This window comes from Hippocampus bargibanti, linkage group LG04 (genome assembly GCF_051943395.1).
Source record: "Hippocampus bargibanti isolate YZ-2025 linkage group LG04, ASM5194339v1, whole genome shotgun sequence".
NCBI lineage: Eukaryota > Metazoa > Chordata > Actinopteri > Syngnathiformes > Syngnathidae > Hippocampus > Hippocampus bargibanti.
Window position 1 is genome coordinate 8,654,616 of NC_142737.1, and position 22,933 is coordinate 8,677,548.

At 40.2% G+C, this 22,933-nt stretch overlaps 1 protein-coding gene across 1 annotated transcript in view; it reads left to right on the forward strand.

Annotated features, from left to right (window-relative positions):
- ipo11 (importin 11) overlaps positions 1–22,933 on the forward strand; it is a 97,603-nt gene that overhangs the window by 33,143 nt on the left and 41,527 nt on the right. The window contains exons 16-22 of the mRNA XM_088993840.1: positions 7,828–7,954; positions 12,399–12,432; positions 13,287–13,327; positions 13,412–13,528; positions 15,428–15,541; positions 17,347–17,462; positions 18,964–19,040. Coding sequence (XP_088849966.1) covers positions 7,828–7,954; positions 12,399–12,432; positions 13,287–13,327; positions 13,412–13,528; positions 15,428–15,541; positions 17,347–17,462; positions 18,964–19,040 — 626 coding nt within the window. The remainder of the gene's footprint in view (positions 1–7,827; positions 7,955–12,398; positions 12,433–13,286; positions 13,328–13,411; positions 13,529–15,427; positions 15,542–17,346; positions 17,463–18,963; positions 19,041–22,933) is intronic.

The window sequence follows — 22,933 nt, forward strand, 5'->3', positions numbered from 1 at the left end:
CCCCTTGTGGATAAGAAAAAAGTATTGCCAGAAGCCATGACTAGCGCTCTATCAGCACCCGAGCATGAAAAAACAAAACCTGGGTAAATTTGGGAATGGCGCTAGACGTCATATTTTCAATTCCCGAGTAAATTTGTCATTGGCAGTGAAAGAGTTAACATGTTAATTACAACATCACCTCTCAGTAAATCACGGTTTGATGACTGACATTTTGGGCTGGAACAAAAGGATTTGCTTATTACCTATGGGAGGATTTTGATTTGACAGCAGAATAACTTGCGTCGCGTTATAGATTATGTTTGACTTTGGATGTTCCACTGTTTCGTTTGTCAATGTGCCTACCATTTTGATACACATTAAAATCTTGGTTCTGCTTCCACTGTCATCTAAATTGGTCTTTAACTTGGTCTATGTTGTTTTTCCAAACATAAACAATGCTTACGTTTTTTTATATTTCACATTTCTATCAGAGTGACTCCAGCTAATTGCCTATTGACCTCTGTTGCGCTATTCAGTCGAATAATCAGCACAGTCAGTATATGCCAAATGCCTCATTAGTACCCAGCCGATATGTGTCGGCTGCCTTAACCACTGCCGCCTGCGTCCACTCATTTGCTCCCCCCGGTCTAGTGACACAGCAGTTGAGGCGGCAGTGCAGCCTCATCACGCTCTCATATCGTCTGCAGACTCAGGCAGCGATCCGGGAGATGAGCGCATTTAAAAAGTGATGAGAAAGTGGGAGAGCGGCTGGTGTGAGTGATATGAAGAACAAAGGAGCGCCCTGCAGGCACAAATGCCAGGGCAATCAAAGTACCAAGCCGGCAGCGCTCCAAAGATCAGCCACTCAGGCAGCTCCGCACGTCAGCGAGCCGGCGCTCTGATGTCACTGTGACACTGTTGCTCAGGCGCTGCAGTCTATTTTACTCTGTTTTGCCAACGTGGCTGCTGACTCCGAGGATTTAATATTTGCTCATTCCCCTGGTGCTTTGATCACACACAAAAAAATCCAGTTGTCACTAGATTGGCTTAAATGTATTTTTATTAATCTCACAATGGAGAGATTCACAATTCACAGCAACAAAGTTATAAAAGAAAGAGGACCTATAAGACATAATCGGTACGTTTCTTTCTGGGAGGCACATTCATGTTTCGTCATAGTTTGTTCTTCCAGAAAAATAACATATGCATGAAGTTCTGTGTCTATCTGGCCAAATGTTTCTTTCCTACTTCCATTTTTTTTGTTGAAAAGTTGCTGAAACATCTGAGTGAAACTGAATGAAGCTTCAAATTCAGCTGGTTTCTTGAAGATTTTACTGGGAAAATATATTTTCATTTCACTTTCACCCATTCATCCATTATCTACCGCTTTTCTGAGGTATGGTCATGGGTGGCAGTAGCTTCAATATGGAAGCCCAGACTTCCCTCTCCCCAGCCACTTCTTCCAGCTCTTTCTGGCGGATCCCGAGGCGTGCCCAGGCCAGCTCGTTGACATAGTCTCTCTAGGGCATCTTGGATCGTCCCCGGTGGGGCATGCCCGCAGCACCTCACCAGGGAGGCGTCCAGGAGGCATCCTAATCAGATGCCAGAGCCACCTCATCTGGCTCTTCGCAATGTGGAGGAGAACCTTTTGCTGGGGAAATATGATGTGTTTTAATTTCATTTTCATCCATCATCCATCCATCCATTATCTGCTGCGTATCCGAGGTCGTGTTGCGGGGTCAGCAGCTTCAATAAGGAAGCCCAAACTTCTCTCTCCCCGGCCACTTCGGCCAGCTCTTCCTGGTGGATCCTGAGGCGTTCCCAGGCCAGCTGGGTGACATTGTCTCTCCAGCGCATCCTGGGTTACCTTATTTTCTGCTCTTCTGCCAGTGGGGGATGCCCATAACACCTCACGAGGGAGGCGTCCAGGAGTCATCCTTATCAGATGCCCGAGCCACCTCATCTGGCTCCTCTCAATGTGGAGGAGAAGCGACTGTGAGCCCCTCCCGGATGACCGATCTTCTTACCCTATCTCTAAGGTAGAGCCCGGACACCCTACGGAGAAAGCTTATTTTGGCCGCTTGTATCCAGGATCTTGTTCGTTCAGTCACGACCCATAGTTCGTGACTGTATATGAGGGATAGGACGTAGATCTACTGGTAAATTTTGTGTCACAAAATGGAAAGATAAACTCACCACTAGTCAGTGTTAGTAGTCGTAGACCTCCTGCTGAGAATTTCTTGTTCTACCAGGTTGTACCTATGTTCCTTGCATTGTTTGAAGGGATTTTGCAAGACATATATAAACAGTACATCATGAATATTAAAGTGCTTTTTTTTTGTTTTGACGGATTATTTGTTTTGCCCCTATGCCGATTACAGCCGTGTTTTTCTCTCTCTCTCTCTCTCTCTCTCTCTCTCTCTCTCTCTCTCTCTCTCTCTCTCTCTCTCTCTCTCTCTGTACGCTTTTTACATGCAGAAGCTGGCCTGCATGTGGTGTGCATTAGATAGGTCCTCTGACATATGAAAGGAAAAAACATGCTGGTGAGATCAATGTCTTCAGAAACTCACAAAGAACTGTGGCTGTTGTGCTGCAAATATGAAGATAAAAAAAATCCACTCGATATAAGCGTGAGATTTAGATACATTCTTTCAAAAAGAAATTTTGAGACTGTGATTAAAGTGGGAAATGCGCTTCACCGTTGTCGTTATAAGTCAGCATTCTCTCGAGATACACAAAAAGTCTCATTCAAAGTAGGTTTGTGTAAGCTCTCAGTCGTACAGGTCCATCGATGAAAAGGTTTCTTCAGCCGTCATCTGTACTTTCAAAGTACAGATGACGGCTGAAGAAACCTGTTCGTCAGTGTATCTGTATATAAACCAAAGCATACTATATTGTCTACTTTAGGGTGCCTTCTATGATGCTTGTCTTAATCCCATTACCAATGAACACAAAGAACGCAACTACCCTTGAGTGCCAAGGGAAAACAGCTGTGGTGGAGCTTTTATAAAATAAAAAAATAGAGGGGGAAAAAACACCTGCTTTGTCAAGAGAAAGATTCTCGTTTAAAAAAAAAGTTTAACAGCGCATTATACCCATGCCTGGTCACAAAACTTTCAGGATGGAGCTGAAAACCTCCATCTGCTGCAGGTCTTGTGAAACCCGTGAGCCATGGTGCCCCAAACAGATGTCTGCTTGGACCAAATGTGGTGGCAATGATGTGGCCAAATGCACTGATGAGAGTTCAGGTGGGACCACATGACATTTGGACCCTCTTCATTAACAACGTGGTCAATGTCCCGATGTCCTTGGTTTGGTCTACAATTCGTCTTTAGCACCGGTGACACCGTTTGTTCAAAATTACCCTGGGGTTTTATAGGGTGTTAGGGTGGATAACAACAAATAGTGATTGGATGATTGTTATGGCTGTCTCTAAATCGAACTTTAACAAAGGCCGGCAGGATTTACGGACGGTTATCTTATTATGAGCAAGCTAATTTGTTAGATATATTTGTGTAGAATTAAGATAATTAATGGACCGTCATGCTCACTGGTGTCGGCGCACACAAATACTGAAGCATGTCATGTTTATCTTTAAGCTTGCAAATTTAGTGAATGGTCGAGTTTTGTTTTAGTGTCATTTCACCATCATGTTCAATCAAGTATAATTACCTTTCCATTTGAGGAGCGAGAGGTTGGTCCAAGTGTAATGGCTGACCGTGTTGGGACCCTTCATATAAAGAAAGTATGACAACAATAATGCTCATCCATCATTTGTGCCTTAAATACCCTTCGTGATAATGCTGGATTTCCCCAAAATGTTTGTGTCCTGCACACTTGGTTTGCTCTGTTGTCAGACATACAAAGAATGTTGTGAAAGAGTACTCAGTCTTTGATGGCCTGACCTTTTTAGTTGGTGATATATGATGTTTGCTCTTTCGCAGAGCGAAAATTGTTCTACTTGTCGTCTTTCGTCATTGCTTTGCAACGGCTTTACATCTGTCATTCACCTGTGTTATTTAAACATGCCAAAGGAGCTTTCAGTGGTTTTTTTTTTTTTTTTTCACATATCGTGTGGATCACACCAGTGTCCGTATTACCCGTTATTTATGGTGGACCTGAATATAAGGCGCACCCCGAAAGAATGGTGTATTTTCAAACCTTTTCCATATATAAGGCACACTGGACTATAAGGTGCACCTTCAATGAAGGAAAAATATTTTCTAAATATAATATATAAATATATAAACATTTTCCAAATATAAGGCACACCACATTATAAGGCGCTGAGAGAAGAGGATGCACAAAACCAGGATAGATGGAGGACATTGATTCGCTGTGGCGACCCCTGAGGGGAAAAGCCGAAAGGAAAAGAAGAAGAAATTATAAGGCGCTACAATAGAGGCTGGGGATACGCACAACTTCTTTTACTGGGGGAAATGGAGTCATTGGCTGCTGACAGTAGTTTGGAGACTTGTTGTGGCTCAATATTACTTCACATATAAGGCGTATAAGCAGTGTCTTAAACTCATGACAAAAAGTTACCGGACACCAGGACAGAAAACTCTGAAAAGTTGCCTGCCCAGCCATAAAGTTGCCTGCCCCATTTTTCACAACTTGAAACACAATAAGACGACTAATCGCAAAAAAAAACCAAATTGTTGCAAAGTATTAAGGATTGATAATTAGAATATATAACAGAACAACACTTTAAAATTAACACAACACAATTAACACAAATGCTCCCTTTCTTAATTTATCATAAATATCCCTTGCTGATGATTTTGCTCCACTTGTCGTTTGTCCATACACTGTTCGGCATGTTGCACAATGCAACATGCCGCATGCGTTGCGTTGTCTGCTACAAGCCACGTGAACTCCTCTTTCACGATGCTTTTAATGTACGTTTACGTTTTGGAGCGTCATAAATTTTGTTAGTTTCTTTTGAATCTTTCTTCTGGGGCTGAGGTTTTGGCTTGATTCCGAACCACTTATCCATTTTTTGTGTTCTCTGTGCGTCTACTTTGGAAAATGACATGCAAATGCACACGGAAGCGCGAAGTTACTCGATGCAGGCTTCTAATTGGCTGCCGAGCATGCAAATTGCCAAACGAACCGAAAGTCCGGAATTTCCAAACCAAACGAAGATTTCAAAATCGGAATAAAGCAAACATTTGATTTGAAAAAAAAAAAACAAAAAAACTGTCATTATTTTTTTTTTACTCTCTCGAAAAAGTTATCGGCCACCCAGGCGGAGACGGTCTGTGAGTTGTATGCCCGACGTAAAAGTTGCACGCCCCGGGCAGACGGTATTTCAGACACGGGTATAAGGCGCACCTGCTTGTGAGGCGCAGGGGCATCTTTTGACAAAAATGAAGGCTTTTGGGTCCACCTTATACACCGGAAAATACGATATTTGAGATCAAAGTATCAATCAAGCCCTGAAACTTTTTGCCTCCTCCGTCTTATAAATCTTTGCCAACATTATGTGACAGAAGTCCTCTTTGTTTTTATTTTCTTGAAGAATACCCCAGAACTGATTGTCTTTTATTTATCTGTGATATCACACGATTGTTAACACGCTCAACGGGGGAGCCGTTGTATGTAGCCTGATTAATCAGGTCCCTCTGGTATTATTACCAAAGCATTTTTTACTGGCAACCGTTGTACCTGCTTGGTTAAGTTGGAAGTGGGCCAGACGCCTCGGTTAAAATAGTGACTTGTAGAGAATCAAAATGCACTGCAATACTCAATTTAGCTCTAAACCTCCCTTAATTAGATGCTCATCTGTTCTATTCACTTGATCCACTGCTTCAATCTTTTCTTTGCGAGACGATAAGTCAACTCCATTTAGGCTCACGAGTGGCTATAAATAAAACATGTTTAGCTTTGTATTTCAACAGACTGACATGTATTGATTGATTTGAGCTAATCAAATGTTCGTCAACATCGGCCGCAGCCCCGAGCCAATTTGAACAAAATCAGAAATTCGAAAATAATACAGTCAGAGCATTCAACATTGTTGAGCAGATGCAAGACCATTGCTCAGTCTTCCAAATTCCAAATTGCTCATCTCTGTGTCACAGCCACTATGTCGCTTGGTGCGTTTTGTTCAGTCCAGGGTCCAGTTGTTGTTCGCTTGATAGAGAATAGACAGAATAAAAGTTATCATATTTAAATGTTTCATGTTGTATGCTTAGTTGGCCGAACACAAGGCCCACAATGGAAGCACACAAAAGCTGGGGTCAATCTGACACAGCCTGTTAAACTGTCATCCTCATGAGATCTGGCCTTGGGCGGAATTTAGGACTTGGTAACTCTTTCACAGGAAGAGCTCATTAGCCAGGTTACAAAGGTATCAGTTCATGGAAAGACAACCCATTAAAATGTCTATGTTCTGTTGGTTTAAGGATGTTGGCGCTTGTAACATGGGCTGTCCAGGGGTGGGGTAATAAAATCAAGAAGTCTGTTTTTTTACTAATGTATCACTTAAAGTGACGACAACCGACGTCACTTTTTTGTTTTTTTAACTGACATCAGAAAAACGTTTTATAGCATCTAAAATACCCAAAACACGCAGTGTGATATTTTTAGTCAAATGCAAAACACCAATAAAAATGACTTAAAGTGTCCAAAATCTGCAAATAATTGAGCTGCGAATTGGGCATTTTCAGAAAGTCCCGCCCCCAGTTTGTGACGTCACGCCAAGACGTCTTGCATTGCTGAGGAATCCAAACAGATTCGGAGAATATGCTTTCTTGTTATACATCCAGTTATGAATATGATTCAAATAGTTCTGAAGAGGAAAGCATACATGTTTGCAATCGATTAAATAATTTATTCAATGCCATTTTGAGGCAACATTGGGGCAACAATGGATCATCAGAAAAGAGACACAAAATGGCGACCTCCAGTGACCACCTCCGCTTCCACAGGCTGATAAATTCCTTATATGGAGCTTGGACTCCCTCTTCTGCTAGCTTTTGGGTGCAACACGGTTCTCAGCCCAAACATGTACAGCAAAATACAATGACGTGATGGAAGGACGCTACAATGCGTCTTTTTTACGGTCAGGGGGCGGTCCTTTCATGACGTCACGTACGGACTCACCAACTCAAAAACAAGACTTCCTGAATATTCAGAGCGAGTCTTAAAACGTAAAATATAGCTATATGCGGTGGAATCTTATTAAAATAAGCTCAGTAGAAGTCATTTGAAGCCATTTTACAAATTATGGACACAACTTGTCCGGAGACTTCGGTTGTCCTTTAAATGTGCATATACTCTCAATAAATAGCAGCCTTAGTTTTTTTTAAATCACTTCTTCCAACAAATGCTATCCTCCGCAGAGAGCTTCCACAGCTTGTTCAAAGGTACCAAGCAGCAGAAAGGATACAAGTGAATTGTATCCTGCCAAAATTACAAGGAAATGAAAAGACAAGAATGAAAATGGTAAAGGGGAAGCTAGGAGATTGACATATTTCTCTTATGCACATGCTGTGAAATCCATGACAATCTCCTGTCTTCATCATGATTCTGAGGAAGTCGGTTGGCTTTACAGGGAAACTAACCATGACCAGCTACATTTTTGAAAAACAAACAAAACAAATGAAATCTCACAATCTCTTAGGGTTTTGGAGGTGGGGGAGGGGGCAAAAACAGCATACCTATAGTGGTTTTGCTCAATTCTGAACACAGTCCCATCCCCAGTGGGCATTTCTGTCCGTGTCACCACAATGTCTCAGTTATTTATTTTTGCCACCATTTCTAAAGTTTTTTTATTTCTCTCCCAACCAAGTTGAATAAGTTCCATGTCTGTACTCAATGCATTCTGATTGTTCTGTGCAGGTACAAGCTGATTCGACGACGAGTCATCTGGCTAATAGGCCAGTGGATCTCAGTCAAATTCAAATCGGACCTTCGGCCTCTACTCTACGAGGTCATCCTTACTCTCATGCAGGATCCGGATTTAGTGGTAAGTCCGTGTAAAAAAAAATCCACGGTTACATCGATTGCTACAATTCAGATTGGCTTGCCTCTCTCCGGTATGCTATACTAGTTCCTCAGGGCTCTGCCGGAATTGAACGCTGGTTTATTTCTTCCTTTAAGGAAGAAGTACTTCACACCCCTCGAAGCGACATTCATTTCATTTAACTGCCAGCATATCAACAAAAGGACAAAAACACATTTTTTCCCCCTTTCCCATTCATTTAGCCACACAAGCCAAACACAATACGCTGCAATAGTTCACAAACACAATGTTACTCAAACGTATAAAACGGTACAAGATGTGCACTTGATTGAGTCATCTGCATGAAGTGACAGAGAAAACCTCTCACTATGCAATCGTGAGCTGCGTCTTGCGTATGGGATGCCTTTTCTGTAATTACCTCTCACGGTCTGTTATGATGTAAGAGTGATATAAGAGTGATGAAAGCGTTTCTTTGTGGTCACTTGCAATATTTTGGTCACACATTTTAAGGGTCTACTCATTAAGGGAAAATACAAGTGCAGCTCTCCCAAAATTGACTACCCTTTTTGATGGTGATGTGAGGCTAGAAAATATGCTGTTCTTATTCCTTGCTCGGACATGTACAGTAATGACCGCACTTTTCATGGTGTTGAAATCAATCAATACCTCAAAACGCATCTGTACAAAATTGCATTGACAGTTTAGTTTAATCAGCTCTTTTCTTATTTATAATTTTATTTATGGTTCTATTGTGTTTGTTGTTTTAATTGGAAAGTGTCCTTGGGTGCTTTGAAAGGCGCTTGTAAATTAAATGTAGTATTATTATTATTATTATTATATTAAATATCTTTACATTTCCGCTAGTCTGTGATTGTGCTTCCGGACAGAAAGTTCTGTGTACCTTTTTTTCCCCCATCAGTACAGTGGTACTTCTACTTATGAAGGTCTCTTCATACAAAATTTTCAAGTTATGAAACGTTTCACAACAGGAAAATATTGTGTCTTGTTACAAAAGAAATTTCAAGATACGAAAGGTTAAAATGTAGCATGACCTTTTACTCACAACTTCAACTTTCCTGAACGCAACATACTACGTGTCATTTTGCCATTGGCTATTATCGAACATCATCCTGGCATCCCATTGGCTAAGAGGGACTTCTACAATCTGTGTGTAGCTAGATATGTGTCTATGCGGCATCCTTTTCATTCGCCCCTCGGTCCAACAGCTTTTACGATAGTTTTATGTAAATGTGAATAACTCAGAAAAGGTGTTCACCAGTCGGACAATTGCTGACTACGCTGATGTTTGCGAAAGACATTTTCAAAGGATTCAAAGAAACATCCTTGGATCGGTTCTTTACAAAACGGCAGGGGAAAAACACTTAAGAGAGGGCTTGGAATGAATTGGGCTACTTACAAACTAGAGATATCTTTAACTTCTCACATGCTTTTTTTAAATTAGTAAAAGCACATTTTTCATGACAATGTGATGTAAAAGCAGTTGCTAGCTTATTCCTAGCTCGCCAATCATTTTTAGCTGTAGTTCAATATTGGCTGTCTGAATTAGAGCCTGCGAGACCACAATGCATTACTAGTATTAACCCCAAATGGTCTCCAACTAATCAAATAAATGTACATGAAAGACAACCTAATATCGGCTCTTTTCTCTAATGACAATGTTCTCTCCCGCTGTTTCTACGTTCACGTTATGCATACATTTTATGCAAAGGCTAAAGAGGATCTAGGTTACTCCCTCCTGTTAAGCATTTACATTTTCGGTGGGAGACATTGATTTACTTTGAATTTGTAGCTAAGCTTGCGTTGAAAAACGTAAAGCCATGGCGATATAGGAACAAGTTAATTACTTTGCCCCATCCGATGTAAAAGCTTGGACAAAACAAACATGCGGATCATACCTCTGAAGATGGAGGTCACTGATTCGCTGTGGCGACGACCCCTTGAAGGGAAAAGCCGAAAGGAAAAGAAGAAGATCTGCAGGTGGGAGCTTTGAAGATGTTCCAATATGGATGTTCTCGTTATGGGCCTGCAATAAAATGTGAAAAGTCATTTGTAATTGAGGGTCCATAAATGGAAGTGGATTACCAACCCGATTAAGAAAATGTAATGAACAAGTCTAACTTCAAATGTGTTGCGTAGCGCCCCATTTTAAAATATAATATTGCATACGTGTCTGTACATGTTGCATACTGAACACATTAATTTGGTTTGCCTTCAAACTGCGTGATTGTGATCGCACAATGGTAGCTGTCCCCCTTTAAAATGATTTATGAGAATTTAATCTGTTTTATGCTGAACTTGTCGATGTAAATCAACTGCCTCACGGGTTGGAAGTTTTCTTTCTGATTCAGTGAGCTTTGCCAAACTAATTTCTTCTCATTTATACTTTATAACCCAATGCTTTTTTTTCACCCACGGTTTGAAAGTGATTATTCATGTTACACCATTTTTTTCAGTCAGGTGCTCTGACAGATTATTTTTTCTTGTGACCCTGATTGTTTTTTTTTTCTTTTGACCAAATTTCATCTGTGAGCTCTGACTAGCTCGGGACGTGTTCCGTCACATATTGTGTTGATATTGTGTTGATAAATATTTTTGAACACAAGTCTCAGACACTTGATTTTGGGTCTCGTCCAATACCGATTCCCAATGTGTGAATAAGGGGGGACGAAGGGGGATATAAAGTGCTTCCAAATGTTTTACCTAAACCGGTACCTAAATGCAGTCATTTAGGTACCGTATTTTCAGGTGTATAAGACGCACTCAAAAGCCTTGATTTTCTTCAAAAGATGACCCTGTGACTTATATGTGAAGTAATATTGAGCCACAACAGGTCTCGCAGCGACTGTCAGCAGCAACAGACTCCACTTTGCCTTGTAGAAGTTGTGCTTGACCCCAGCTTGACTATTTATGTCGTGTACCTTATATTTGGGAAGCTTTAATCTATTTATCTATTATATTTGGAAATCTTTCATTCATTGAACGTGTGCCTTATAGTCCGGTGCACCTTATATGTGGAAAAAGTTTGAAAATACGCCATTCATTGGGGGTGCACCTTATACACCGGAAAATACGGTAATAGACTTATCTTCTACCTAGTTCAGGTGGAAACAAGTTAGAATACAGTACACATTTTTTCCTTTAAGAAAGTGATCAATAACCACAGACTACTGTTCCTCTGTCCTTGTTCTTTGGTATGTCTCCACAGTGTGTGATCTAAATTGGAGGAGAAAAAAATACAGTGGGAATTAAAACAGCAGAAGTTACGGTCATATACCCTCCCTAAAAGTTCATTTCAATCCTTGTAAAATCCTTTTATTGACATTGATAACACAAAGAGAGTGGCGTGGGGCGGAGTGGGGACTGCTGACTCATATTTTTGCCCAAGCATCCGTGCTGGTAGAGGATAAGGGCTGCAAAGCACTAACTGTGATGGACTTTTTAAGTCTCCCACCAATTTCTTCACTCATTTACTTTCCTTAATTCCTGTCTTCCATCTGCTTGCTCTTCCCCTGTGCATCATTACCACCGCCATCGCTCTGATACAGCAATATTACACACTTTGGATATGAAAGAAAGCGGATGGCGGAGAGACTTTGGAAAAGCAGACATTTTTTTATCAGAGATATTTACATAGATTTTTAGCTTTTTTAATACTTGGATCTTGTATTTGTAATCCCCCCTCTTTACAAGAAAGCTTTCTTTATCGCAATGAAATTTTAATTCGTGTCAGAGCACTACAATGTACTATAACTTTTTATAGAGTGATTTCCTGGTATGTTATAAAATATTTTGGTACTTTAGTAGTTTATGATTGAGATGAGGAAAATAAACGCTGTAGTATTTTTAAGTTACCAACCCGCAGACATTTCTTTTAACTCTTATTAGCTCTATCAAAAATAACACCACCCTTTTGGCAATTATTAGCGCTGAATACTCTCAAAACTCCAAGTTGATTTTGAATGTGCTTGAAAAGTGCCTGAATTTGACCTTGGTAGAGGTAACACCCCCCACCACCTCATTCCTGTCGACTTAGCTAATGGATTTCTGTGACATTTGCTGCCCAGTCAATTAATGCGATGAGAAGTTGTCATCTACTTTCCGCTATTTTTACACCTCTGTTGGTGAGTACATTATCGGTGCATTTTTCACCTGTTCACATTTGGAGACAGGTTTTGCCATTGCAAGGACTTGGAGCATGTCGCAACTTAACATTGCTGACCTCATGTTGCACTTGTTTCGACAGTAAACTTTGTTGAGACTTTATCCACAGCCCAGTCGTGCTCTCAATTGCTCAAAGATTCCGATATAATATACAATCACATCTACACAATCAGCAGAATTCTTAATCCATTGATTATTGTGTCCATGACTAATCCAGACTAAAGTGGTGAAAGGGAAAGTTGATTTTTCTTCTTCTTTCACACAGGTACGGATCGAGACGGCTACAACTCTGAAGCTCAATATCCTTTCAGAGCAGTTGATTGATGGCCAAGTCTGACGTAGGTGGTCTAAAAGGGCAATCTAGTCCCGTAGCTATATTTGGAGTCCTGCTGTACCTCCGCCAAACGCCCAAGTACCGAGTTCACAGATGTAATAATAAATCAATTGAAATCCCACCAATACAACGGGATGAAAGAAATCCTCTTTTCATATCTGTAGAGTATTTTAGCCTTTTTTATGACACACACACACGATTTGGTTTTTCTTGCGGTGGTGCCAATAAAGTGCTGGTCAGACCTCTGGCAATGTTTTTTCCCCTTTCCATGAGGGGGTGGCATATGCCTTTTGTCTATGTTAGCGCTTTGTTACAGCTTCAGCTGTTGTTAAAGCGCTATATAAATCAATATGTATGTATTGCATTGTATTTTGCCAGCCTCATTGCTGGCCTCATTTCAAGCTTATATAACCCCAGACCCATATAATTTCGGAATTAACTTTTTTTCTGATGAAAGAAGAGAGTCTAAGGTTTCTTACACTGCATTGAATGTTTATGTAGTCCTAAAACTCAATATTCTGTGGGTCCTGGAATTTGAGGGACAATAACAAAAACCCTGGCACTGGAGTGGACACATTTTTGCACATTGTCTGGCGGTGAATGAGTTAAAAAATTTAATCGTGTAAATCATAAATATACCAGAAATTCTGATCTAAAATAAGGTACACTTAGCTCCTTCCTGACATTCAACACCCTCCCCCCCCCAGTTGAAAATCATCGTTATCAAGTGCTAGACAGTACAGTGCTCTACATTTTGTGGTTAGGGCCATACTATTTTGCTATTTCTTCAGTTTTACTCCACTCTTAACTCACCGTTACCCGTCGATGACTTTGAATTCCGGACAGAGCAGTTCCTCCCCGTGAGTACTTGTTTGGCCTCTGTTCAAGGATTGTTGTTTTCAATTGAAAAGATATTCACCATAACTCTTTATCACTCCACACAGTACTTGGAGTCCATATTTGGTCTGCTCTTCCAGCTATTGCAGCAGGTGACGGAGTGCGACACCAAAATGCAGGTGCTCCATGTCATCTCCTGCGTTATTGAAAGAGTCCACACGCAGGTGAGGTTTGACAGATTCAGAAACTGAGAATTTTTCCTTTATTTCAACGAAAAAGAAGTGTTCTTGAGCGAGACCCAGCGGCGCAGTCTGCTGCTGCTTGACGGAAACATTACTCTCAGTAATCTCCGGGGGGGGGTCTTCCCACACAGGATTTTAATGATTTTTTCATACTGACAGTGATAACACAAATGACTTTAACGGCAAGTCTTTTGGCGGCTTTACACCCATGTCATTCCGCACTTAACCCCGTGGCGCAGTTCCCTCTTGGGCTACAGTGATTGAATTCAAGGCGATACCAAAAAAAATATATTTATATTTATATTTTTTTGCATTCAATAAGTTGCCCTCATCCGCATGCCTGCCAACTCTTGGTGAGAGGAAAAAAGGCTGACCCTCTTAATGACCTCCTCAGACTCCTTTCAGATCCACTTTAAGCACCTAGCATTAAACGATGCCTTGACTTCAATCTGTCACAGAAATGGCTTTTATCCATGTGAACTGTCAGTCTGCTTAAGTCTTTCCCCAGTCCCCAACCCCGACTGAACTTCCAGAGTCAGCGCCAATCTTATTAACATTGTAACCCTGTCACAAGGGGATTTTGACCCACAAAGACAGTTGGGAAATTGAGAAAAATACTCACTGAATTTATATGATGACAGAAAAAAAGCACTTTATTTATTTATTTGTTTGTTTGTTTGTTTGTTTGTCTGTCTGTCTATATATTTATTTAATTGTGTTTATTTATTTATTTGTTTGTTTATTTTGTTTTCGACAGGCTATACAAGGCCTCCCAGCATTCGGGGAGGGGTGGGGGGGATCCTCCAATTGGCCTCTGGCTCTTTCACACCATATTACATTATCTGCAATGCGTAGTCAAGACGGCATAGTGGGCTGAATATGTACATTACATTGTCATTATGAGAGCATCTTACACTTCATTTCAACTTTGAATGCAGCTGCTGTTTGAAGTGCAATAAACCACAAAGGGGATGCTGTATATTAACACAGTCATCATCATTATCTCCTGGAGCTTAGCTGCATAAAACTACGTGCATGTTTCTTTTTCTCCAATCCGTGGTGTGAGGTTGGCTGATTTCCAAATTTTTCTAATTAAAAAATAATAATAATAATAATGGGAAATTATGTGAACTGTTCTAGCCTCAAACTACCATAATCAAATTTTAAACTGTCCCTGCAAAATTATCATGAACATTTCATATGAGTCATTCGTGTGTCAATAAAAGTGAAACATCTTAAAGTAAAACTACTAAGCTTTTAAAGCAAAGGAACAGGAAGCACTTCTCTGGATTTTTCTTCCAGCTCATGATTTGTTATACTTATTTAATATCCACGCTAATTCAGACTGCTTTGTAAAAAAATGTACCAGGCCACCTTTCTTATTTAACTCATTCACTGCCATTCCCAAATTTATTCGGGAATTTAAATGCATGACGTGGAGCACCATTCCCGAATTTGTTCGGGGTTTGTTTTTTCTCGGGCGAGTTGGGGGGGTTGCCAATAAAGCACTGGTCAGACTTATGGCAATGTTTTTCCCTTCCACGAGGGAGCAGCATTTGCCTTTTGTACAGCCGCCCACATTTCAAGCTCTGATACCTCCAAACCCATACCGCTTGAATGAATTTGTTTTTTTTTTTTTTTATGAAAGGTTTCTTATGCTGCATTGAATGTTTATGTAGTCCTAAAACTCAATATTCTGTGGGTCCTGCAATTGGAGTGAAAATGACAAAAACCCTGGCACTACAGTGGACACAATTTTGCACATCGTCTGGCAGTGAATAAGTTAATATCACTAGTAAATTTTTAAAGCTACACCTGTGGAATTAAATAAGTTGGAGTGCGCGAGTTCATAATTTTTTTAAATTCGTTTTTTTTTTTTAGATCCGACCATATGTAGGTTGTCTGGTGCAATATTTGCCCCTGCTTTGGAAGCAATCCGAAGACCACAACATGCTACGATGCGCCATACTCACCACTTTACTTCATCTTGTGCAGGTAAGACCCGTTCCACATCAAGTATTTTCCTTGCACATCATTTTTTTTCTCATGTTACCACTGCATGTTCTCAAAAGGTATTTTTATTCTGTTGAAGTTCACTGAAAAACAACTCACGGGACGCAGTAGACTCTCCTAATGAACAAAACAACACCAGTCAGCTTGACAATGTTCTGTGCTGCAAAACACCATCTCATTTGTTACCCGCCGTGTCACGCAGCAGTCACAGAGGGGCATGAACCGGAGATAGTGGCATATTTACACCCAATTATTGTCTTGTCGCTGTCTAGAAAAAAAAGTATTCTAGACACATTTTTCATCAACTTCTTCCGTCAAAGAAATTTCCGTTTACCACTTCTACACGGGCCACGCACACACTCTTACAAGGCCCGCTCAAATATGGGTTAATGAGCCGAAAAATCCTCATTAACCTAAAACCATGTTCACGTCTCAAACCTTAAGTGGTGCCTGAGTAAAGTCGGTCCTTTTTAAATGCCACAGGCATTTAAAAAGTGGCAGTCAACTTGGCACATTGCAGTGACAGGCGGCCATTACAGGGATGTCAGAAGAAAAAAAAAATCCAAATGGATGGGAGTCATTCAAAATTAGTTAATTAAAATAAAAGTGTTGTACTACTACTTATGCTTTTCCACTTCTTTTCCTTTGGGCTTTTTCCTTCAGGGGTGGCCACAGCGAATTAGTGTCCTCCATCTGCAGAGGTTTGATTGTATGTTTGTTTTGGCCAAGCTTTTGCGTCGGATGCCCTTCCTGACACAACCCTCTGTATTTATCCGGGCTGGGGACGGGCACAATAAGACACTGGCTTGTGTCCCCTTTGTGGCTCGAGAACAAGCAACCCTGTGAAGACGAAGATGCCCAATAAAAAAGGCAATAACAGCAAGTCATGGGCAACATTCAAATAAAGTAAAACTACTCACCAATTGATGACAATGCAAAATCGGTTCAGAAATAGCCACCATACGACTTAATAATTTCAATGCCTGGTTTGAGTGACCGTTGACCTCTCCGACATGGCTGCCATGTAGCCACGTCGTTTCGCCGGCTTCGACGGGAAGTTCTTAAAAGATTTGCATTTGATTTTAGTAATTCACAAAATGGATGAGAAATCAACAACACTGTCATATCGTAGCTACTGGATGTATTATTATGCTTTTCCACACCTGTTTATTTATTTTTATTTTTTTAATGGGTGAATTTTAGGTTCTTTAAATAGCACTCCATGAAATGATTGGTGAAAATTCCGCCGTTCCTTATACAGTATACCAATGCCCCCTCTATCTGTCATTCCATCTATATCTATAATACTAAACTCCAACTTTAATTTACATCCACTTTTCGCAAACCAATTGAAGTAAATCGACTTCAAGTGCTTTTAAATTGAAGGCTATAAAATGCATGTTGCTTTCAAAAGCAATCATTCCGTCTTTGCTCCTGTAGTTTGTTCAAGTCAATGTCGTCTCCCTGGAACTAAGATGCTGTGTTATTTAGTCCACCTTATGCACATATGTACTGTATGTACCCCTTCCGAATGCATCTTATATCCCCCAAGACAGTTATGTCATGAATAATTGAACAACGGAATGTTTTGGTCCAAGATTCAATGCTGAATCCCGTGTTGCACTCACTATAAATGATTCTGTGCTTTATTGTAGTGAACCTTACCCAACTTTTGTTTGACTTCATTGATCTGCAAAGGAAGTCCATTGAGCTGAAAGTACATTTTTTAGACTCCTCATTTTACATTAATCTCTTGTACTTTTTTTGACTTTTTTTTAACTTGGCAGGGGCTCGGTGCAGAGAGCAAGAACCTGTACCCTTTCCTTCTTCCTGTCATCCAGCTAAGCACAGATGTCACCCAGCCACCTCATGTATATTTGCTGGAGGATGGATTGGAGCTTTGGTACGATACCTACCTGTGTTTATTCATCTATCTATCTATCTATCTATCTATCTATCTATCTATCTATCTATCTATCTATCTATCTATCTATCTATCTATCTATCTATCTATCTATCTATCTATCTATCTATCTATCTATCTATCTATCACATTACAGTGCATTACATTACATTATTATTATTATTATTATTAATATTATTATTTGTGACACTGGGGGATATTAACTCATTCACTAACAGATGTGCAAAAAATGTGTCCACTCCAGTGCCAGGGTTTTTGTCATTTTCACTGAAATTCCAGAACCCACAGAATATTGAGTTTTAGGACTACATAAACATTCAATGCAGTGTCAGAAACCTTAGGCCCTTTTCTTTCACCAGAAAAAAAAGAGTTAATTCCTAAGTGATATGGGTTTGGAGTTATCTGAGCTTGAGATGGGGGTGGCTGTACAAAATACAATACATGCAAATTGATTTATCGAGCGCTTTAACAACAGCTGATGCTGTAGCAAAGCGCTAACATGTACAAAAGGCAAATGCTGTCCCTTCGTAGGAAGGGGAAAACATTGCCTGAAGTATGGCTAGCGCTTTATCGGCACCACCCGCAGGTGCTCCAAATCACACTTTTCATTTCCCGAATAAATTCGGGAATGGCAACGAATGAGTTAAGGGGCTGAAAAAGTGTGTCGCAATCCTCCGTGTCAGGCTGTTGCTCGTAACGGCTTGTGTGTGTATGTGCGTGCAACTGCGCTGCAACGGGTCGATCACTGGAGGTTGGTTGATTCGGTTTTATATATGTGCAGAGGCCAAATGCTGTCGCTAACATACAGTATGACACAGGCATGAGTAAATGGGCTGCCCTATGTCATTTTGTTTTAATTCTGCTTATATAAATGAAGATGTATTTCCGTGGAATCGGGCATGGACGGCGCTATGGCTACTTAGCAAAGTGAGCGGTCTCTCTTCTCACTGAATGCTTTGGGTGCATTTGAAAGAACACTCTCATATCACCTTTGGTTGCACCAGCGAAATGGTTGGCTGAGTGACGGGGATTTTTTTCCTCTCCAGGTGTTACCATTTTTTGTTGCCCTCCTGTCATCTCCTGTCTTTTTAACTCTTGTCCTTAATCTCTTTCTTTGTGTTGCCGCCGACTGGAGGGGATTAGCATAACGTAACAGGTTTGGGGAGCCCAAAAAAAAGCCTCAGTTTCCGTCTTGTCCTTTTATCTTCGCCGATAAACAGCCCCGCTTAAAATATCAATTTGCTTTGTTTACAGTTGGGTTGTCATCCTGTTATGGTTTTATCTCGCTTTCTTGATTGATATCAGTTATTTGTTGCATATAAGATCAAATCTTGAATTCTCGTGCATATAGAGAAAAAGCCGCATGCGTTTGACACGAGCATTGAAGACAAACTGTCCCGTTTTTTTTCCCTGCAGTTTCAAAGTCTGCGAGAGTTTTAACAAAAACCTTCTTTTCTCTTTCGGCCCTCTCCTCAAGCAGGTATGTGACTTTGGAGAACAGTCCTGCCATCACCCCCGAACTGCTCAGAATTTTCCAGAACATGTCAGCACTACTGGGTGAGTCCTCTGAGATTTGTTTCTGCTCTTTTAGTTTGGATTATTCCTCACCCCATCAAACAACATCACATTGTACTTCATTCCAGCATTCATACATGTGTTGGGTACTAAAAAAAGGCTTCATGCATATGCAAGCATTGTGACGGGATGACAGATGTTTCCGTCAGCGAGCCATGAGCTGTTTATGGTATCAGCACGGCAAGGTCAAATATGCAAGACATTGACAGATGCTGGCAAAATGTACACTGTGAACAGCTCCAATTTACAAAAATAACTTCTTGCTCATACTGTTTTGTGTATCCTCAAGGGGGAAATTCACTTTTGCTATGCTGTTTGAAGCATGGTATATACACTGTAGAGAACCAATTCGCGTACTCTCATGGGAGAGATGAGTGACGAGGCGGCTCTACGGTGTTAAAAAAAAAAGAAAAAATCCCTCATATCATGGCTGGGGCCATTTAGGAAGCTAAATGGCCCCAATCTATTTTTATAATTGTAAATAATAAAGCGTTTTCTATCCATCCATTTTTATATGGTATCAGAAGCCAGAAGTAGAGTTTCTGGGATTCAATGTTTAAAATAATAATAATAATAATAATAATAATAATAATAATAATAATAATAATAATAATAATAATAATAATAATAATGTAATAAATATAATGTAGCAATAACAATAATTACAAAAATACAAAGAAATAGAAGGGCTAAATTTATTTCAAAGCCTTTAAAATAAATTACAGATAATCCAAAAATCAGTTGAGTGCTGTTAAAAATGCCACGCAGCAAAATCTGGAAGAATTGCAGCATGTATAAAATGTCAACGCATAAATGTTTTTTTATGTTTTATCTTTTAGTGTAATTATGGGCAATAACAGGTCTGCACATGCATGCACACCATGTTATTGTCATGTTGTCCCGTTTTTAACTCATTCGCTGCCAGACGATGTGCAAAAATGTGTCCACTCCAGTGCCGCAGTTTTTGTCATTTTCACTCAAATTGCAGGACCCACAGAACATTGAGTTTTAGGACGACATAACTATTCAATATAGCGTTAGAAACCTTAGACTTTCTGCTTTCATTTAAAAAAGGGTTAATTCCAAATTTATATTAGTCAGGAGGTATCTGAGCTAGAAAATGGGGGCGGCTGTACAAAATACAATACAATACATACATATTGATTTAGCTTTAACAACAGATTAAGTTGTCGCAAAGTGCTAACATGGACCAAAGGCAAATGTTGCCCCCTCGTGGAAGGGAAAAACATTGCCAGAGGTCTGACCAGCGCTTTATCGACACACCCCCACGAAAAACCAAAACCCGAACAAATCCGGGAATGGCGCTACATGTCACACTTTTCAATTCCTGAATAAATTCGGGAATGGCAGTGAATGAGTTAACTAAGAAGCCTAAATTGCATGCAAATTACTTTCAATCGAAAATCTAACACGCTTAACACTGCAGCACCACAAATCTTTAACTATCTACTTCTGATGAATAGGCGTGCAACCGGAATGAAACTCAACAGCTTGTGTGGATCAAACTAATTGGTTGTGATTCTATGCTCACTTTGCCGAAATCATCATGAAATATTAAGTCGTGGCATTTTAGAGTAACCGTACTTTGAATGTAAGTCTGAAGAAGCAGACGACTGAAAGCTCTCGAACAAATAACAAGATTTGTCGGCATGAAAAGCAGCCTGGGCAATCACATTCTTGACATTGTACGATCCTGTTGTGAGGAATCGCATCGATATTTCCAAAAGGAGGATAGAAAATTGGTACCACTGTGTGATGAGCCCGGCTGTTATGACATCGCACTTAAGCAGCCTGTAATGATCTTACCAATGGCCATGCCAAGCTCAGTCGGCAGGTCAGTAACTGGTGGTGATTGAGCACCGGGATGCTCCTTTTTTCCCCCCCGAGACATTTTAAATGTGTGGTGAGTAACCGTATTGATTTGGTGCCTCCGCCGCACACTGAATGAGACTGACTAATATGAACGCTGGTTCAGACTTATTGGTTTACTTTAAGCGTTGGATCATTCCAAGTATGGATTGGAATCAGAGATTTAAGAGAACAGGACCGGGCAAACATCTTCATCTTCCAATCAGAAGCTGCAGGGGTAAACTTTTAGCTTGCAGGCCGAATATGGCGAGTGGACTAAAATCATTTGGGGCCCGAATGGAAAACAAGGCGCTTATAAATGAAATGTATTATTATTATTATTGAAAATGACTTAAATGATTTTCTGTGTGACGTTCTGAAGACTTTGTCATGGTCATTATTACTAAAACTTGAAAGGTGACAATTTCTTTCCTTTTTTGTTACTTTCTTTTTAAATGTTTCAATGGGAAATTGATTTCATGTTACTCTGTTATGGCCACGCCCTCCTCAATCAAGATCAAGGGAGCGTCATGGAAACCAGATTTTCTCAACTATTATTATTGTGGGATCGGTTGACTGATGCTGGCTTTGTTGTTTGGCGAATGATAAGTTGAGAATACCATATTTTCCGGTGTATAAGGCGCACCCCCAATGAATGGTGTACAGACACTTCCCTACTTACGTTGTTCGAGTTACGAACAACGGTACATACGAACATTTTTGTCGTAACATGTATAGTATTCTCTCTAGTTGTACATGTGCATATCTTTATGGAGCATATATTTTATTAAATGTTTATTATAGGCAGGCCTTAAACATACTTATATAACCCTTAAACATACTTATATAAGTTTTAAACATAAACGTGTATTCCATCCAAAATATAGCACTGAAGCAACTTAGGAACAAATTCATTTTACGAATGACCGTTCAGAACGTATCTCGTTTGTTGGTTGGGGAGCGTCTGTATTTTCAAACTTTTTCTACATATAATGTGCACCGGACTATAAGGCGCATGTTCATTGAATGAAGAAAGTTTTCCAAATGTAATATATATATATATATATATATATATATAACTATCCCAAATATAAGGTACACCACATTATATATAATATAATAGAGGCTGGGGTTACGCATTACTTCTTCTAAAGGAGGAAATGGAGTCAGTGTCTGCTGACAACAGTTATGAAACTTGTGGCTTAATATTACTTCACATATAAATAAGGTGCACCAGTGTATAAGGCGCAGGGTCATCTTTTGCAGAAAACCAAGGCTTTTGGGTGCATCTTATACACTGGAAAATACGGTACTCAGTGTCTAGAGTCAATTAATTAAGGTGGTGTGGATAAGGTAAGATATCTTATAATCCTCCCCATAGTGGAAATTCAGGTGTTATACTATTTTTTAATCAATTTTGTCGATTTGCGTGAGAGCACCGGGATGCTGAAATTGTCATTTCACAATCACGACAGCTCCAACAGCTGTTAGTTTGTCTTTTTTGTTGCCGTGTAACTTTGCATTGGCCATATTAATCAATGGAAGGAAAGGTTTTAATTTCCTGTCCCATTCAATCTTATCTTTCACTTAACTTCATTTCAACGCTGGCTGTTGTCCTACTCCGTATTCTCTCGTGGGATTCACAGAGGAGATGCCGGCCAACTCCCTGTCAGACGCAAAAGTATTCACAAGACATGACTACATGGGCCAGAAAAGAGAGTTTTTAAAAATGAATATAGTACTTTTCTGGCCAAGAAAACTGAGGCCGCTGGTTGTCCTCGATGGCACAGTGAGGCTGCTTGTGTGCACCCTAGTGCGCATGTAATCACCATGACAACCCTCGTCGTCACCTTTCTCGCTCGCTCGCCGCGATTCTTGCGGTTTTGAAATCATAATTAAAATACAATTAGCGGCAGGGGATCATTTTAATAATATTCTTCGGTCAGGTCAGACAATTTTAGCATAAAAAGTGTTGGGGAACTTCTGTCACCTGATTTACCCAAAAG